Genomic DNA, 16,762 nt, shown 5'->3' on the forward strand with positions numbered 1-16,762 from the left:
GGGTTCAGCTGGAGGTTTAAGTCAGTTCTAGGATTTTCGTTGAGTTGTATAAAAAACATGACTGAAAAAAACGCTGAGGCTTCACTTAGTTTGATAACTGAATTTATGATGAGTGGATTATTTGAGGTCCACACATGTTCAGGTGTCTTTACTGAGTTTAACCAGGGTCAGTTTAGGTTGGAGCCTAGTGGGCTCAGCAGTGTGCACGAAGTAGAAACAGTGACTTTTCACGCTCCCTAAAACATCAATAGCCAAAACAGTTCAGTGGTGAAGAAGACGGCCCTGTGCGCATGTCTCCCATGAGTGACAGTTGAGTCAGCTGTGTGGGGGCTCAATGCAGTGACTATGGCTGTAAACGTGGTTGCTATGGTTTTGTCGAGTCTACAGGCCCCCTTTGAGCCAGGGTCTTGCTACACAGCTTGGGTTGGCCTTCAACCTAGGATACCTCCTGCCACAACTCCCTGTGCACTACCATGCCTGGCTAGCAAGGGATTCAGAATTTGATAGGAAGACAAGTACATACCTAGCCTGGAACTCAACATTAGAAATTACTCTTCTTGGCCATAAGGGCAGTACACTGAAAGTGAGGGCCTCGAATATGAAGTATTAAAAACGACTTTTTTTTTTAGAAGTCCTAGATGTAATGAATACAATTTTGTAGTATAAAAATATTTTAAGAACATACACATATAAGAATTGTGTACTGTTAAGTTTATTTTCATTTAATATAACATGAAGTTAACAGACATATATTTTAAGGTAACAAATTAGTATAGCTGGAGATTTAACATTCAAAGTTACTTACTTTTGAAATGTAAAACGTACAATTATAATATTCAGAACTTATTATAATTTTAAAGTTTTAACAAAACATTTGCAAGTAAATTCAATAAGTATCCTATATTTAAGACAAAAAATAATCCTAACAAAGTGCCAATGGATTAGACAATGTCCTTTGATCTGTTTTCTTCTAGGGAGGGGGAAGAGTAGATGAGAATAGGGAAACAGTCATTTGTTTATCGTGGTTAGAGATAGTAATGTGAGCAGTCCTTGTAGTAACGATGACTGCTTACTTGTAGTAGAATAACCACAATAAAGAATCAGCTTAAGAGAGCACAGCCACAATCTCTCACAGGCTCTTTAGACATTGCTTAATAGTTCAGTATCCAGTGTTTTTAAAAGTACAGTTTCAAACTAAGATGACCAAATCCCGCCAGCATCTGGAAATGGTTTCTAAAAACTTCATCTACAGAAAAGAATCTCCCTTGTTACTGTAGATAGGCCCAGGCCTGGTTTAAGTGTCAAGAGCAGTGATGGAAAAGTTTGGCAATGATTATGTTTATAGCAGGTGATGGCCTTTTGCACACTGCCCTACAATGCGTCCTCCACATGAAGAAAACATATTTATTAGATATCTACAGCTCCTTTCAGGTGTGTGATCTCACTTGGTAGTTAAGTCAGTGTTTGGGTTAATGGAAAAATTAAATTACATAGTGACTTCAAACCCTGTTTCCACAGAACATCTGTGCTCCATAAGCTAAGACCCAATGTTCCCTCTACAATCAAATAATAATGTTGTTTGTCCAATTCAGAGAATGCATTTCACAGATTTAAGTTAATAGATTCAATTTTAAGATTTGTCTACCATAGATTTAAAAAAAGTCTTTGTTGCCTCTTATTCATCGAAATGTTAACAGAAAAAAGGCTTAAGAACTATGATATATTCTACTTAAATATTAGAAGATTTAAAAGTTCATGTCAGTATAGTATACTGTCTGTGGAAATATGCCTTGATAGCTTTGATCTTATACTAGACATCCATATTTTCTCATAGCAAGTGTGGATTCAGCATGTAAACATTTTCAGATACCCAAAACAGTACGGAATTTCCTGTCTGCTCTTGAATGTGTCTGAGAACACAGATTCAATGTCTAGCTCCAAAACACTCTTTGGCGTCCATGCCAGAAACATGCTCTCAGATATATCACTAAGGACAGGGCTCCAGTGGAAAGACCCCTGGGATTTTACTCTAGAGTAAGCTACAGCAAGATTCCAGTACAGCTGCTACTAATGCTCCCATTTTAAAAAAATGCTTACCAGACAGCTTAAATGTTTTACTAAGAATTTTTATTTGTATGTATTACAGTATCATGACGTGGGAAAAACTTGCAATATATTTGTAGGCAGCTATCTTTAAATAATGACACTTCAGCTCCTAGCACAAACAGCCCTGAGAACAATGCATTTGAATTCCAGCTCAACTAGAAACAATCTAGTCGAGTAGCCTTAAAAGTCAAAAACAAATTCTGGAAAACTTATAAATTAAAAAAACACAAAAATCAAACCAACATTTGAGGCACTACCAGACTACAGTACATTTAATAGTTGGAAGGACTTTGAGAAATGAACAAAGCTATGTGTATTTATACACACACTCACACTGTGCACTAGTGAAAAGCATGTATCCCCAGATTTTCTAAACATCGCATGCAGCGTGTTCTTAAAGATATCACGTCTGGCTGCGAGAGTTTTGGTCACTGATATCAAGCACTGGCATAGAAATCTGTACTATGAAGGGGAACAGAGTCAAGAGCTTGGTAACCACTTCAAGTGACTGACAGCCCCCAGGAGGCATGAAGGATGCAAAGACCAAGTCAAAGCCAAAAAGGTCTGACCTATGTCAGAGGGCACACAATTGTACCAGTGTGGCAAAGTCTTCATGGTGGAAATTAAGCTGTTATTCTAGAACAAAAATGCTCAACCTGTTAATACTGTCTACATGGCAAAGAAAGAAACACACATGTACAGACACAGACATGTGGTGACGTCTGAATGAACTCCGTTCTCAACATGGTGCCTGGGAAACTGGAGATCTGCTACGAGTACAACAAATACTTGTAATCAACTCTTAGCATTTCTCTGATGTCAAAAGAAGCAATTTCTGTTAAAAAATACATGTTTCCTGCTTCCCTTTAATATAATTTATAAAGCTTTACTAAATGAAATATTATGCTTTAAGAGAAACATCTACTGACTTATGTGAAAATAAACAGTCCTGTATCTTTAAAATCTATAGTTACATGTTGGAGTATATACACTTATATAGTATTTAAAATGAAATACTTAGGCCTAAGTAGCTTTTGCCATTCAAGGTATGGAGCTAGAGGTACATTGCTCTAATTTATATGTACACTACAATGAAAAATAGAGGTGCATGTGGAGTTTGATAAGTTAGGAAGGAAAAGGGCATGCTACTCCTGAAGAATATGAAATCAAAACACCAGTGTGGCTACTTACTAGCCAGCCAATGACCAGAGAAGAGCAGAGAGAAATAACTTCCTGCAATTCCTACGTACCCCGTCAAGCGGCACTGCCAGGAACACATCCTAACAGCAGAAATCTAAAGCAGCACAGAGCAGATACCTGGGAAGAATTCAGCCTAATTCCTAATTGTGCTTTGCACGTGCAAAAGCTAAAGGGTCACACTAAAGTCAACTGGCGACAACTTCAATGTTCTTGTGCTTTAGACACCTCTTCCTGGCACGTCTCGTACTGTATCTTGCTGCTTCTCTGGATTGGTTTGTGGAGGCCAAGACAAGATTTAAAACTGCATACAAATTAAGCAACTAAAATCTTGGGATCTTCCATTTGTAATGCTATTTCAAGTTGCTCATTAGATGAGTTACCTTGTCACACATTTTTTCTAGATGGGAACAAAGAGTCCAGACACGAGAAAGGGACCTGAGAGGAGAGCCAGCCTCAGAGAATTGAGGTGTTGTTCAGAGGAATTTTGCTCTAAGTTGTGCTCCAATGCCATGATTGTGATTTTGTCTGTTCCTCACAAGCCTACAACTATGTCTACAATTTTAGACACAATTTACACACGATCCAAAAGTCTAAACAGAATGGAGGGGCATTACCTACGACGCAGCAAAACAATCCAGGTCACAGAACCCTTTCCTACTTATATTTCACATCAGTAAAGAACCAAGTCCCAAGAGATATAAGGTATGCACACACTTAAGCTAGTTTTCACATAAGGTAATCTTTCTTCCATGGTTCACACCTATCACTTTAGAGAAGTGTGCACATATTTAACAAATCAAAGTCAGGAATTCCAAATCAACTTAAAAATTCCTAATTTCAGTCTAATGTTAAAAACAAATTACTTAAAAAATTGCTGGAAGGGCTGGGTTACCAACACCATGACCACTTAAGCATTATGGCTGGAAGTAGTGAGTGTCTCTGCAAAGGTCACTGCTGTGCTGAGGCAGAGGCTGGGACATAGCCAAAAGCAAAAATACAACCAGAGCTCCTTCACTTTCTGTGCTGATTAAAAGGTCTTCAATAAAAGCTACAGCGTTAACCCCTGCTTTGCCTCTACCCTGGTCTTCTTCTCCACTGGGTGAACTTGCTCAGACTTACTCAGCAGTTCTGTTCCCTCCATGTTCCCTGTATGTCTGTCATCACCAACCTGGCACAGAAAAACATGATGAAGGGAATACATGGGACACCTGGCCACCAAGAGAATGATAAAAAGAGTTGTTTCAAGATGTGTGTTTGTCACACAGACCATTTTATAATCTATGACTCTGGATATTAAGTCTGAAATCAGCACAAAGCAATTTGGCTGAAAAGCATGGCACTTCCATTCCACTAGCTGCTACATTGCTGACTTTAAACCCTGGTTTGTTAACCACTTAAGTTCAGGAGTGATTTGCTCAGACAAGTGACATTACTGAAGCTGTTGTATTTGTGTCTTATGGTCACATGATGAAAACCACAGGAGTGTTATAGGAAAGATACTTATAAAATTATACATCTTGGTATATTCATTTAAACTTACTAACTGCCTGCAAACCTAAGCCAGCACATTTTTAAAACAATAAAAACATAACAAAAACAAACATGAGGTTGCTTATGAAGGCCATAGCTTTGGGACAACTAGATCCAGACCCAGTGGACCTGCTTGTGCTCAGGGCCCTGCCTATTTGCAGGGCTTTATGGCTACAGCGTATTCTTCACTCATGGCGCACATGACGGACACCTAGAAGGGGAGAGGGCAGGCAGAGTTACTGAGGAGGTCATACACAGGAAAGATGTGTTCACTAAACATGGTGTACTTGACTTGTGAACCTTTTATGTTGAATTGGGAAAGGTGCAATCCACAGAATTCTCCTCCCCGTCTGCCTGCCTATTTCTTAAACTCATGGGTGGGTCTCCCAAACAATATGGAGTGCCCCGTCAATCCAGAAGAAAGAAAACAAACCAACCAACAACAGCACCTCCCAAACTTGCTGTCTTCTCTGGTCACAGGTCTTTAAGAGTGTAGAGATCCCTTCAACATTTCAGCAGTGGTCTGAAGTTCCAGTTCAGTTTTTGAAATTTATATAATGTGTTTGTGCATGTTTAGAGACAAAGAATCCTTTTATTGAAGGTGAGGAAGCACACATACAGCAAGGCACAGAGAGAAAGACAGACCCGTCAAAGCAGAGGGGCACCAGGAAGCTGAAGCCTGTGTGCAGTCTTTCATGCTAACTTATCAGGGCCCGAGATGTATGCAATGGCTCTGAGACACAGCCTCCCCATGGCCTTACCTGCACATCTTCACCTGCATTGTACTTCCCTTCGATTTCTTTGCCCAGTTCACCTTCTGGCAGCTTGAGATCCTCACGGACTTCGCCAGTTTCTGTCAGCAGGGAAAGGTAACCATCCTGAATGCATATGAGCTACGAGAAGAAATTACAGGGGCGTACTGATTAGATCATATCCACCTTGATGTGATGTTTACACAGCTCAACTGAAACACATATTAGTTTGGATAAGAAAACATCAATACATTAACAGATTTGTGGCATTTAAAAATGCTAACACAGCTTAAGCCTTTAGTACTAGCATTAGGGACACAGAGGCTAGCCTGGTCTATACTGTAATCTCCAAGCCAGAAAGCCAGGACTAAATAGTGAGACCCTATTTCAAACAAACAAGAGAAAAAACCAAACAAACAGGAAAATGCAGGATATGGGCTATTCCTAGAAGAGATGTATACCTCACTTCCTGGTACCAGTCTCCTCCCTCTCCCTCCGCACTGACAAGGTATTTATATTCACATATATGATATACACAGAGCTATTCTTAAGAAAAGTCATGTATTTCACTGAGTTTTAAAATGCTTTAAAAATTTTCCAAATCAGAGAATATAAACCTATCTTCCTTTTACCACCACACACATGCATGAATATACTGTGAGCAAATTTTCTAGTTAGTGGGCATAAATTAGTTTTTCACTATTACAGTTATACATTTTATAATTTCATTACAAGCAAGGTGAAGTAAGAACTTTTGGTTTTCAGGCTACTGCTAACAGATTTTTAAAAACATTTCCATATATGTAGTATATATACATTATATATATTCTATACATATATAGTATGTATTTTGCTATTTACCCACACTACCATCCTCTGCAGCTGATCTCCATTAGTGAGTCTTCTATTTTTATCTTTTCTTTATTTTTTGGTGACCTGATAAGTTTCACTAGAGTTGCTTATGGAAGCAGAGGTGAGGATTTTTAATAGGATCCTGGACACTTTCTCAGTGGCTATATGACAGAAGAAAATGTCTCTCCCTCCACTACTGCTCAGGGACCATCTATAGACCCTCAGGAAGGGGTAGTAGTGATATGAGCTTATCTTATGGTAGTAATGAAACAAACCCAGTCATGATCTATCCTGCAGAAAGCATATTTTCTTATATATAAAACGCTTAAAAAAATTAGTTTTCCTATTTGTGTGTAGCTGTGGGTGCATCTGTGTCTGTATGTGCGTAGGTCACAGAGGTCAAAGTGCCTAGATCCCCTGGAGACAGTTACACACAGGGTTGGGAATCGAACTTAGGTCCTGCAGAATAGCAGTCCCTGCTCTTAACTGCTGAGCTGTGTCTCCAGCCCCTTGAACAACTCTTTTATTTAGGAGTGAGGAAAACAGCAAGTCCTCACCATCAGTGTACCTACAATTCCGAGAGACTAGGCTGCTAGTGCATATAAGGGAATGAGACATGGGCCCTGATGTGGCCGACCAGAGCAGTGTAAGGCAGCAGACCAACTAGGAGGAGTGTCAGAGTGCTCCAGCATCAGCACCGCTTCACTGATCATGGTTTTTCAGATATAAATTTTACAGTGTGGTTACCCCAAGAATGGGGACACACTCTTACGCAAGTTTTCAAACTAATCTAGTATTCATTTTCAAATGTGCCAGTTGTTCTGCTCCTGCTCCTGGATGACACCTGTGGCTTAGTGCTGTCACGTGGGTTGTATTTTTTTTTCTGTGGAGCAGTTTGATCATCCTGTCTTTCAAGGCGTTGATACTCACTTGGTTTACAAACTGTCTCTCAGTCTGGATCTGCCTTGTTGCCTTATAATTCATGGAATGCGTAATTGGACGAAATGCTATCTAGATGACAGAGTACCTCTGTCCTCAGAGTACCAATCACATCCGGAGGCAAATGTATGTATCCCACTAATGGTGATGCTAACTTTGACCAACTGACTACTAGGGTGGTACCTGCAAGATCTTTATAGTCTAAATATAACTCTTGCTCTTAAAATAGAAGGAAGGAGCCAATTGTGTTACTGTTAAGTCTCAAGTATGTTTTGTGCAGAATTCCATCTTTCCACACAGCCTTTGGGACTAGAACTCACACAGTGGGTGTACCAGACTCTTGACCAGCATGGTACTAGAGTGCAGCACCTTTTCTTTACTGGAAGGTCTTACTAAAATAATGGAGGGTTACTTGGGAAAATAGGAGATTTCACATCCAGAGTAGGAACCCGGAACGAGCTGTTTACTAGAGTATGAGGAACTATCATGACTATGGACTAGGTACATTCCAAAGGACTCAGGAATTAGCATGACCAAGTTCCCAAGGCCAGTAAGAAAACAACCCATAAATCAATATCATGACAAAGATAATGTACTGAATCTCAGGTGTGTTGCTGCTGAGTTCATACTAAACTGTCACTGACTTCAGTGGGTCCTGGAACCTGTCTTCTCACAACTGATAGCGGGAGAGGGTGAGATGCTTCAGTGGGTAAAAGAACTTACTGCCAAGGCCGGAGATTTGACTTCAATGTCTAGGATTTACACAGTAGAAGGAGAAAGAACTCCTGTAAGTTTTCTTGACCTCAAAGTTATATCACCATATATGTATATGGCCCTTTTTGCACACATGTATGTGCATGCACACATACATTTTTTTTAAATATTAAAATCTCTGATAATGACAGGCAGAGGAGGGGTTGGGGATTTAGCTCAGCGGTAGAGCGCTTGCCTAGCGGCGCAAGGCCCTGGTTGGGTCCCCAGCCTCTGGGAAAAAAAAAAAAAAAAAAAAAAAGCGAGAATGACAGGCAGAGGGAAGTATTTATGTATGTATATACACATGCATGAGAATGTACTCAGGAGATACACGACCAGGTCCTAGAGGTAAAAGCATAACAACAGATGAAGAGTTTCCATAGCAGCAGTCTGGCTTTCAAAGAAACGTTCTTTGTTTCCTCTAAGTGGAGTGAGGCAATGATGTGTGTGTAATAACCTTACAGAAAGAAGCGAGATTCTATGGGGGTTGCATGCCCTTGACCCTTTAATCCCAACTCCTGGAGGCAGGGTTTGGTGGATCTGAGTTTGAGGCCTGCCTGGGTTTGAGCAACCAGGGCTACACAGAGAAAACCTGTCTGGAAAACAAAACTAAAAACAAACCCCAAGAAAAGTAAGATTAATTTACCTAATACCTGATAGGTGTATAGAACTTCAACTGTGGAGTAGCCCTACGTAAGCAACAACCACAAAGAAGGAAACAAAAGCTAATCTGACTCTGAACTGTCCGTCTTAGAAAGACAGAGGAGGGTTGTGGAGACGGTGAGGACGTGCAGTTAGTTAGTAACATCTAGACCCTGAAAGTCTACAGAACAAATGATCCAGTCTCTTCACTCAGACACTGCAGCGAGCTAACAAGGAGGGGAGGGGGATAAGACAGAACTCAGTGCATGTGAGAGAAATTGCAGAACACAGAGTCAAAAGCACTATACATCAACTTCATTGTGTAGACCTTATTTAGGTCTGCATTAGTTTAATTCACTATAAAGTAGAACCAGTAGCTACCATACTCCCAAAAAGCAATAGAGAACAATTAGGAAACTGTCAGAATGACGGGGCACTCTCCAGGAGCTAACAATGTTTTAGCTCTGATAGTGTGTCTGGCTTTGTTCACAGCCCTTAGCCCTTGGAGACATAAAATAAAATAGAGGTAAAATGGTAAGTATCTGAGATTTGCTTCAAAATAACAAAGAGGAAGAGCACATATGAAGAAATAGCAAATGTGGGATACATGCCAGCATAGTAGCACATGCCTTTAATCCTGACACCTGGGAGGTACCTAGAGGTTTGTAAGTTCAAGGCTAACCTTAGTACCTGAAGAGATCCTATCTCAAAAACAAACAACCATACCAATAAGGCAATGTTACAGAAGAGGAAGAAAAGACTGTAAGAGCCAGCTATCTGGGATGACTGCTGTGTGAAATAGTGTCATCTGGGCAAAAAGAGCCTTGCATTCAGGGACTCACAGCAGCTCTGGTTTCTCGTGCAAGATCTGCACACCATCAATTCATCGACACTCTAGCCCAAAGAACTCATGAGGCCCACCTCTAACTGAGAAGCCAGCTGATGGCCACTAGGGAGAAGAAAGCCAGTTTTCTTTAGCAGGGTGGACCTTGATTTCCCATACTCCTATGGATGGTGCCCTATGTCATGTGTTTGTGGCAGCACTAACATAATTATATATATACAATATTCTATCTATCTATCTATCTATCTATCTATCTATCTATCTATCTATCTATCATCTATGTATTTACTTACCTATTAACATCCATCCATCTATCCATTCATCCATCATCATTATCTACCTACCTGCCTACCTACCTACCTATGGAAGGAGATGTGAATGGGAGGAGCTGTGGAAGGGGTGGGCCCAGGAGGAATTGGAGGAGAGGGAGTGGATATCATCTAACTCCATTGCATTAGTGTATGACATTACCAAAGAATAAGTAAAATGTTTTTCAAAGGACTGGGATACAGATAAGGCAGGATTTGTCACACATTGATAAGCATCAAATCTGGCTGATCTGTATACAGGATTTTGAAACTTAGAAAATTCTCACAAAAAGGGTAAAGTCTAGCTGGTGAGAATGTTCGGCAGGTAAGAGTGCTTGTTACAGAAGCCTGGTGACCTATTTGATTCCTGTAACCCCCATGGTGGAGGGAGAGCTGACTCTAACCATGGCACAAGTGTGCATGAATGCACACACACACACACACACACACACACACACACACACACACACACACATACACACACACAGAAATAACAAAATGAAACAGTAAAATGGGAACAAAAGGATGCAGGATTCTAGAAAGTGGGAGCGTGGAAACTACTAGCTGCTGCGAGGCACAGAGGGCCGAGAAAGAGGGAAAACAGGAAGGGTGGGGGGAGGGGAGCACCAGAGTAGCTACAGGCCCTGCCAGTGATGTGCCTAGAAGAAGAACAACATAGAGATGGGGATGATGGGAAGGGTGGTTTTTCCTTTTGCCCGTATTTGTATTATTAATACACTACAAACTGCATGGGAAGATTATCACTACGAGTGGATACACATTCTAGTCCATCACTGTGCGGCCAAGGTCAGACTTCTTTCTGTCCTGGTTTGCCTGCTTCCCCAGCACTCTTTAGCTACCTCCCAGAAGTTACCAGTCCCTGATACAGTGAATTCTTCAACATTATTATATCACCTAAGTAATAAGATACCATCAGCTGGGGTGTATTCTGACCCGGCAAGTCACTCTGTTGGGTGTGCATGATACATGTCATCAGCATGTGGGAAGAACATACATGAGATGACGTGAGCGGGTCCTAAAGCACTGATAGCTTGATATATGGCCTAGACTCAGAAAGCACTTTCTCCCATGCTGACCACTTCTCCCCTGGAACTTACACCAATGGCCTGATGGAGAACTCTCCCTGGCTAGTTGACTGTAAGACAATGTCAGAATGGTTTCTAGTTGCTATGTATAATATGAGGGACCATGCAGAGAGGGCTGTGAGAAATGGTGGGGGGGAGGGGAAACTGTACCATGTGGATTTCTACTGACTATGGGCAAAGAGTCAAGAGCTGGGTTGGAAAGTCAAGGATGCTGAAAAACCACGCCACAGAAATTGTGAGTGAGGTCCAGGGTAGTGGCGTGTGCACAGACCTTTCCAAATGTTAGCAGATGTTCACTGGTGGGTGCCAGCTATACATGTGAGACTCTCCATTAGATAAAAAGGTAGTGAGTGACATTCAACTTTCTGTTACTGCTGCCTCAACCACTCAGCAGGCTCAATGACACAGCTTTCTTTCACTAAGGCTGACAGAGCAGGAAGAGCCTCACAGAGGGAGTGATACAGGGTCCTGGTGTGGCAGCTTTTCCCTGCAGGAACAGCTAGTACCTGATCCCACTGCAGAAGCAGGGGGCCTCACTTCTTGCAGTAGACCCAGTCTACACATGGCTTTGCTTTTCCTGCCTGTGGTGCTTCTGCTAAACCTCCACCAGGGATTAGAGTATGCCTCCTCTCTGTTATGGCACTTATTTTCTGAATAAAATACTTGTTTACAGGCAAAGTGATGAAACATAAGATGCTGCCCTAAGACGTCAATGGTTCACAAATTCCACCTCTACCAAAACTTGCCTACTAGACTGACCTTGAAGACTCATTTATGGCACCTGCTGGGTAGTGTGTGGGCCTAGGGTTCTGTATTACAGATTACAGTATATTACATGCTGCTCTTTTTCCTGTAAGTAGAACACACTGACGTTGCAACCTATCATGGCTTTTCTGTTGTTGTCCTGTAGCGCATTTGCTGCTTCTCCCTAAAATATGGGGCTCTTCTGGTTTAGTGGTTTTCCATTCCCAGAGAAAGAATGGTTCTATGAAGAACATGAGATATTCACAAACACATTAAAATGATGAAAAGACCTCAAAGCACAGGCAAGTCACAGCATCGATATTTTCTTTATTCCTACTATTTTAACTACAAGGCTGATGTCTTGACTTACATCCCTAGGAGTGAGACCCAACTCCTAGGAATTGGCCTCTGACCTCCACATGTGTGTGTGTACATGCAGGCACACTAAGTGTCTGACCTTCACATGTGTGTGTGCCCACTAACGCACGCGAGCGCACACAAACACACACACAGTGTCTGACTTCCACACGTGTGTGCATGTGTGCACATGGGTATGTGTGCATGCAGGCACACAAATATACTAGGTAAAATAAATGTATAATCTGGATTTAAAAGTCATAGCTCTGGCAATCCACTGATCACCTGAAGATCTGTAACGCACTTTCTATTTCCTATACTAAGCAGTTTTCCCTGTGAGGAGTGGGCTTCAAACGACAGATAAAAGTGCAGCAGATCCAGAAAAGATTGAATTTGGAGTTAAGTGTACAGCAGTACAGACATTAAAAAAAAATATGATTCCAAAGAAGAAGCCAAACAAGCCATTTCTCATTTAACAAATTGGGAACTCCCTCCAAGGGTCTGAAATCATTTTCTATTTTATACTACCACAGAGCCCCAGACAATTATAACTTCTTTTGAGAAAACTAATGAAAATTAGCAATTCGAATCTGAGCCAATCTTGAATGGGAGTCAGGAGACACACTTTCTTGTATCCTGAACTTATTTTAAGTATATACAAATTACATCTGTAAATATTAACATATTTTTCTCCCAATTCTTTTATTTTTTAAATTATTAAAATGAATAGATGTTCACAATCCACTTTGGCTGGCTGCCAAACTGGCACTCAAAATACTGAATTCAGCAGATGCAAAGGAACTGCACGTAGCCAGATAATAACAGAAGCAAGGATTTAACAAAGGCACATGGATAGAAGAGTGAAGATCACCAGAGCATAATAAATAAACCAGGAAGCTCACAGGACTGGTTCTAAACGAGTGACCAGAAATGAATATCTGCTGGCCATTCTGAAGAGGGAGGCTGCAGTCCTTAGTCCTTTCCAGGAGCCTCGGACAAACCTGTGAGAGCTTTGATTCCACGTCCCAATTTTATGAAGTAAAAGAGACAAGAAAGGTCAAATAACTGGCCAGCCGAGGTCACACCATAGTAAGTCCCAAAGCAGAGACCTAGGTCCAGCAGCCTGACCGTCACTATCCATGGCTATCCACTCTGCCATGTGGACTTCCAGGGTTGGGACTGGAACAAACTAAGCAAGGCGCCTTCTTGGGTGCATGCCCGAGAAGGCACCAAACACCTCAACCACAGAACAAGGAAAATTTAAAATGAGAATAAAAGACTCACATGACAAAACTAAAATCTGAGACAGAGACAGGATGGCAATCTTTAATGCTCCTTCTGCCCGAGGCTAATCTGTGGTGGGCATTGTTTTAGACTGAACGTGCTTCACCTCTGCACAGGAGCTGAGTATGCTGGGGCCTTATGAAATATCCACATAAAATCCAAACCAAGTAGTCCTCAATCAATGGTTCATTAATTTGGTAATAATAGTGAACTCTGATGTAGCCTGCTGAAACATCCAACAGGTAGAAGTGTGGAATAAAAACTACTGAATATAATGAATACTAAGAGCTCACAAATCAGGATGAGAAAAGAAGCCCATTTTGACCAATGTAAATTCTATACTTACCTTAATCTGACATGTTAATCTTACGCAGTGCTACATTGAATAAAGGTGTATTTAACTAGTGTTTACTGAGCACCTACTATGCACCACATCTAAAGCCAGTGATCTAAGAATAATGAAAGTAGGATTCTGATATAGGATACATGAAGCAGAACAAGAACTTGTTATGCACATCTACTTATGGGCACATCCAACCCACATGTCACTCTGATTTGTAGATGGAAAGGCAGAGTTTAGAGAAGACAAATACTTTGTAAAAGACCATCTAGCCAGAGAGTGCCAGAACCAGTTCCAAGCCCAGATCCACTTGACTCAAAATGTCACTTTCTTTGGTGTTTGATATAAGTATCAAATTATTCTAAATTTTTACAGATTTAATACAGAATACAGAATTTAATTGGCACTGTGAAAATATAAAACTATTCATCAAATTAAAACTAGAAAAATATGTTTACATTGTTTTTACATTACAAATTTACATTATAAGTTATTGAGTAAATGCAGTTGATACCAACCTCCTTAAATCTTTCTGGTTCTTCTGCCTCTAGATGCTACATTTAAAATTTCTACTTACACTTGTTTATCTAGTGAATGTTCGTATGCGGGTATGTGTGTTTCATAGCTCACATGTGAAGAACAGTTCTCTCTTTCTGGAATTGAGCTCTAGAGTCAGGCTTGACAGAAAGTACCTAACTAAGCCATCTCACTGGTCCAATACAACATTTTTAAAATGCAGGAATATCGGCTAGAGAGATAGCTCAGCTGTAGGTTGCTTGCCTAAAGCATGCGCAAGGCCCTGGGTTTGACCTCCAGTACAGGATAGCCAGGCACGAAGATGCAGTGGATAATCTCAGCACTCATAGGCAGAGGCAGAAGGGTCAGAAACTGAAGATCATCTTTGGATGAATACTGAGTTCAAGGACAGCCTGAGATATATGGTCCCCTAGTTCACAACAAAAAGGCACAAAGTATTAAAAACAGAACAAAACAAAACACTATTCCTCTAATCTGTAAGATAAGTGGAGTCTAGTAATTGGTAAGGAATGTACTCTATAAAACTACTCTTGTCAAACTACTACTAAGGAGGGTGTTTACACACTTCTGAAACACTGTTCAGGAAAACAGTACTTACTTGATAATCATTTCTCTTAATATTTGGAACATCCATGTTGTGAGTGGAAGGACAAATATCTTCATATTTTTTGCCAGTGAAAATGTCAATTCCAACAAGGTGTACCTAAGAGAGGTGAGAAGGGCAGGAACATGTTTAATCTCTATCAGCTATGTCACTCCCGACGCTGACTGTAATGGACCCTTTCACCTCTTTCCAAGGTCGTCTCACTTTCTTTAAAAAAGTTGCAGTGGCACAGAACTGAGATTCAGTAAGTACCCCAAACCAGAACAGTTTCATGGCATCCAACTCCCAACACACTACACATCTCAGCGCTTCAATTACGAGAGTCCACAGAAAGTGAAAACCAAGTCTCTTAGAATTATAAGAACAGGCTTGTTTCAATGAAACAAGACGTTTTAGAGCACCAGGATTCAAAAAAGTTTTAGTTTCCAGTTAATGAGACATTCTAAGGGACCAATTAAAGGAGAGTTTTATTGGGAGTAGTGCCTGATCATTCAAGAGACCAAGGGAAGAAAAAAGTTATTTTAAATATAGAAACCTTATGATGTAGAATGGAACACATAGGATCTTATCCAAGAAGCCAAAGAGTGACCTGGAAGCGCTTACCTTGGCATGACCATGCTTCCCAGTCTTGGAAGTTGACATCTCCACGATTTTGCATGGACGCCCTTTGAGCACCACGAAGCCGTTTTTGCGCAGGGCTGAGCACTGCATAGGATAAGTGCTGGAAGCCCCTGCATCTCCAGTAGTGAAATCGATTTCGTCTGCCATGGTGGGCTGGGGAGATGTGTGGTTTTTCTGAGGGAACTATGCGAAAAGTTTGTTTGCTTTTTAATAACGGGCATGCAGGCGGGTACGTCTCATTTTGAAGACGGATAACAAGCCGAGCATCACTAGCCCGTTATTTTGGCATTATAGGACACCCACTCTGAGTGGTGTATACTTTGCCATTCAGGCCTCTGAAAACTTTTCCAGCCCTTGGTGGGAGGTGGGGAGGGAAGCCGCAGAAGAGCTCGCCGGAGAGTGAAGGCGACAGCAGCGCTGGGCCGGTCCCCACCACCCTACCACAAGAAGTGCCGCGACCTTTCTGCGCCGGGCTGCCGGGCCCGGTGCCACCCTCCACCCCATCCCCACTGCCAAGGCATCAGCCAGGCCGCAGGTCCGGGAAAGACTGGGACACGAGCACCCGGCCGGCTGCACCTGGCCCTCAGCGCGCCTAGGACCCGCAGCGGCGCCGCCCTGGTATCCCGGTTCGGCCCAGTGGCGAAGGGCCCGAGCTCAGCGGTCCCGCGCTTGTCTGCCTTCTGGTTCCCAAGCATCTCCTCCTCCCTCGCCCGGACCCCAGCATCACCAGCTGCGTCCCCCGCCCCGCCGGCCCGGCCCCTAGTCTTCACCTTCCGGCCCGCACCGCACGCCTTTGCTGCGTCCGCCCGGTCCCTGCGGCTGCGGCGGCGCTGGCGGCCGCGGCTGGTCCAGGAGACGGGGCGGGGCCGCCACGCTTCCCACACCCGGCTCCCCGCCCCGGCCCGCCCCGCCCAGGCCCGCCCCGCCGCGGCTACACTTCCGGGATAGGCCCCGGCCCGCCACAGGCCCCGCCTCCAGATCTTCCATTGGCTCGAGGCTTTCTGAGGTCCCGCCCAGTCACGTGAAGCTCGCCCTGGCAACCCCACGTGCTGCGGATTAGTGCACTTCCGGCGTGCAGAGCTGCCTGCAGTCGACTGCTTGAAGCTTCGCTGAGTACCCGGGCGGGATGCATCCTTATGTTCAGTTCGGGGCCCAGTTGACCTTGGGGACGACCATTAGGACCAGGTAGCTCGCTCTGGGCTCTAGCACGCGGGTGCATGGATGCTGTCCTTTAATGGTCTTC

At 42.5% G+C, this 16,762-nt stretch overlaps 1 protein-coding gene across 2 annotated transcripts; it reads right to left on the bottom strand.

The window, feature by feature from the left end:
• Positions 1-690: 690 nt before the first annotated feature.
• Positions 691-16,392, bottom strand: Eif5a2 (eukaryotic translation initiation factor 5A2). Of its 2 annotated transcripts, none has more exons than XM_032898574.1 (5): positions 16,290-16,392; positions 15,502-15,702; positions 14,893-14,997; positions 5,598-5,729; positions 691-5,047 (listed from the first exon to the last, which is right to left on the bottom strand). In XM_032898574.1, exons 2-5 carry the CDS (start codon positions 15,664-15,666, stop codon positions 4,988-4,990), a joined length of 462 nt encoding a protein of 153 aa, XP_032754465.1. In that variant the 5' UTR covers positions 15,667-15,702; positions 16,290-16,392; the 3' UTR covers positions 691-4,987. The 2 variants fall into 2 exon arrangements, with proteins under 2 accessions (XP_032754465.1, XP_032754466.1); XM_032898575.1 differs by having other exon boundaries at positions 2,106-5,047; positions 15,502-15,672; positions 16,290-16,376.
• Between the last annotated feature and the right edge of the window lie 370 nt (positions 16,393-16,762).

This window comes from Rattus rattus, chromosome 3, assembly GCF_011064425.1.
Source record: "Rattus rattus isolate New Zealand chromosome 3, Rrattus_CSIRO_v1, whole genome shotgun sequence".
Lineage (NCBI taxonomy): Eukaryota > Metazoa > Chordata > Mammalia > Rodentia > Muridae > Rattus > Rattus rattus.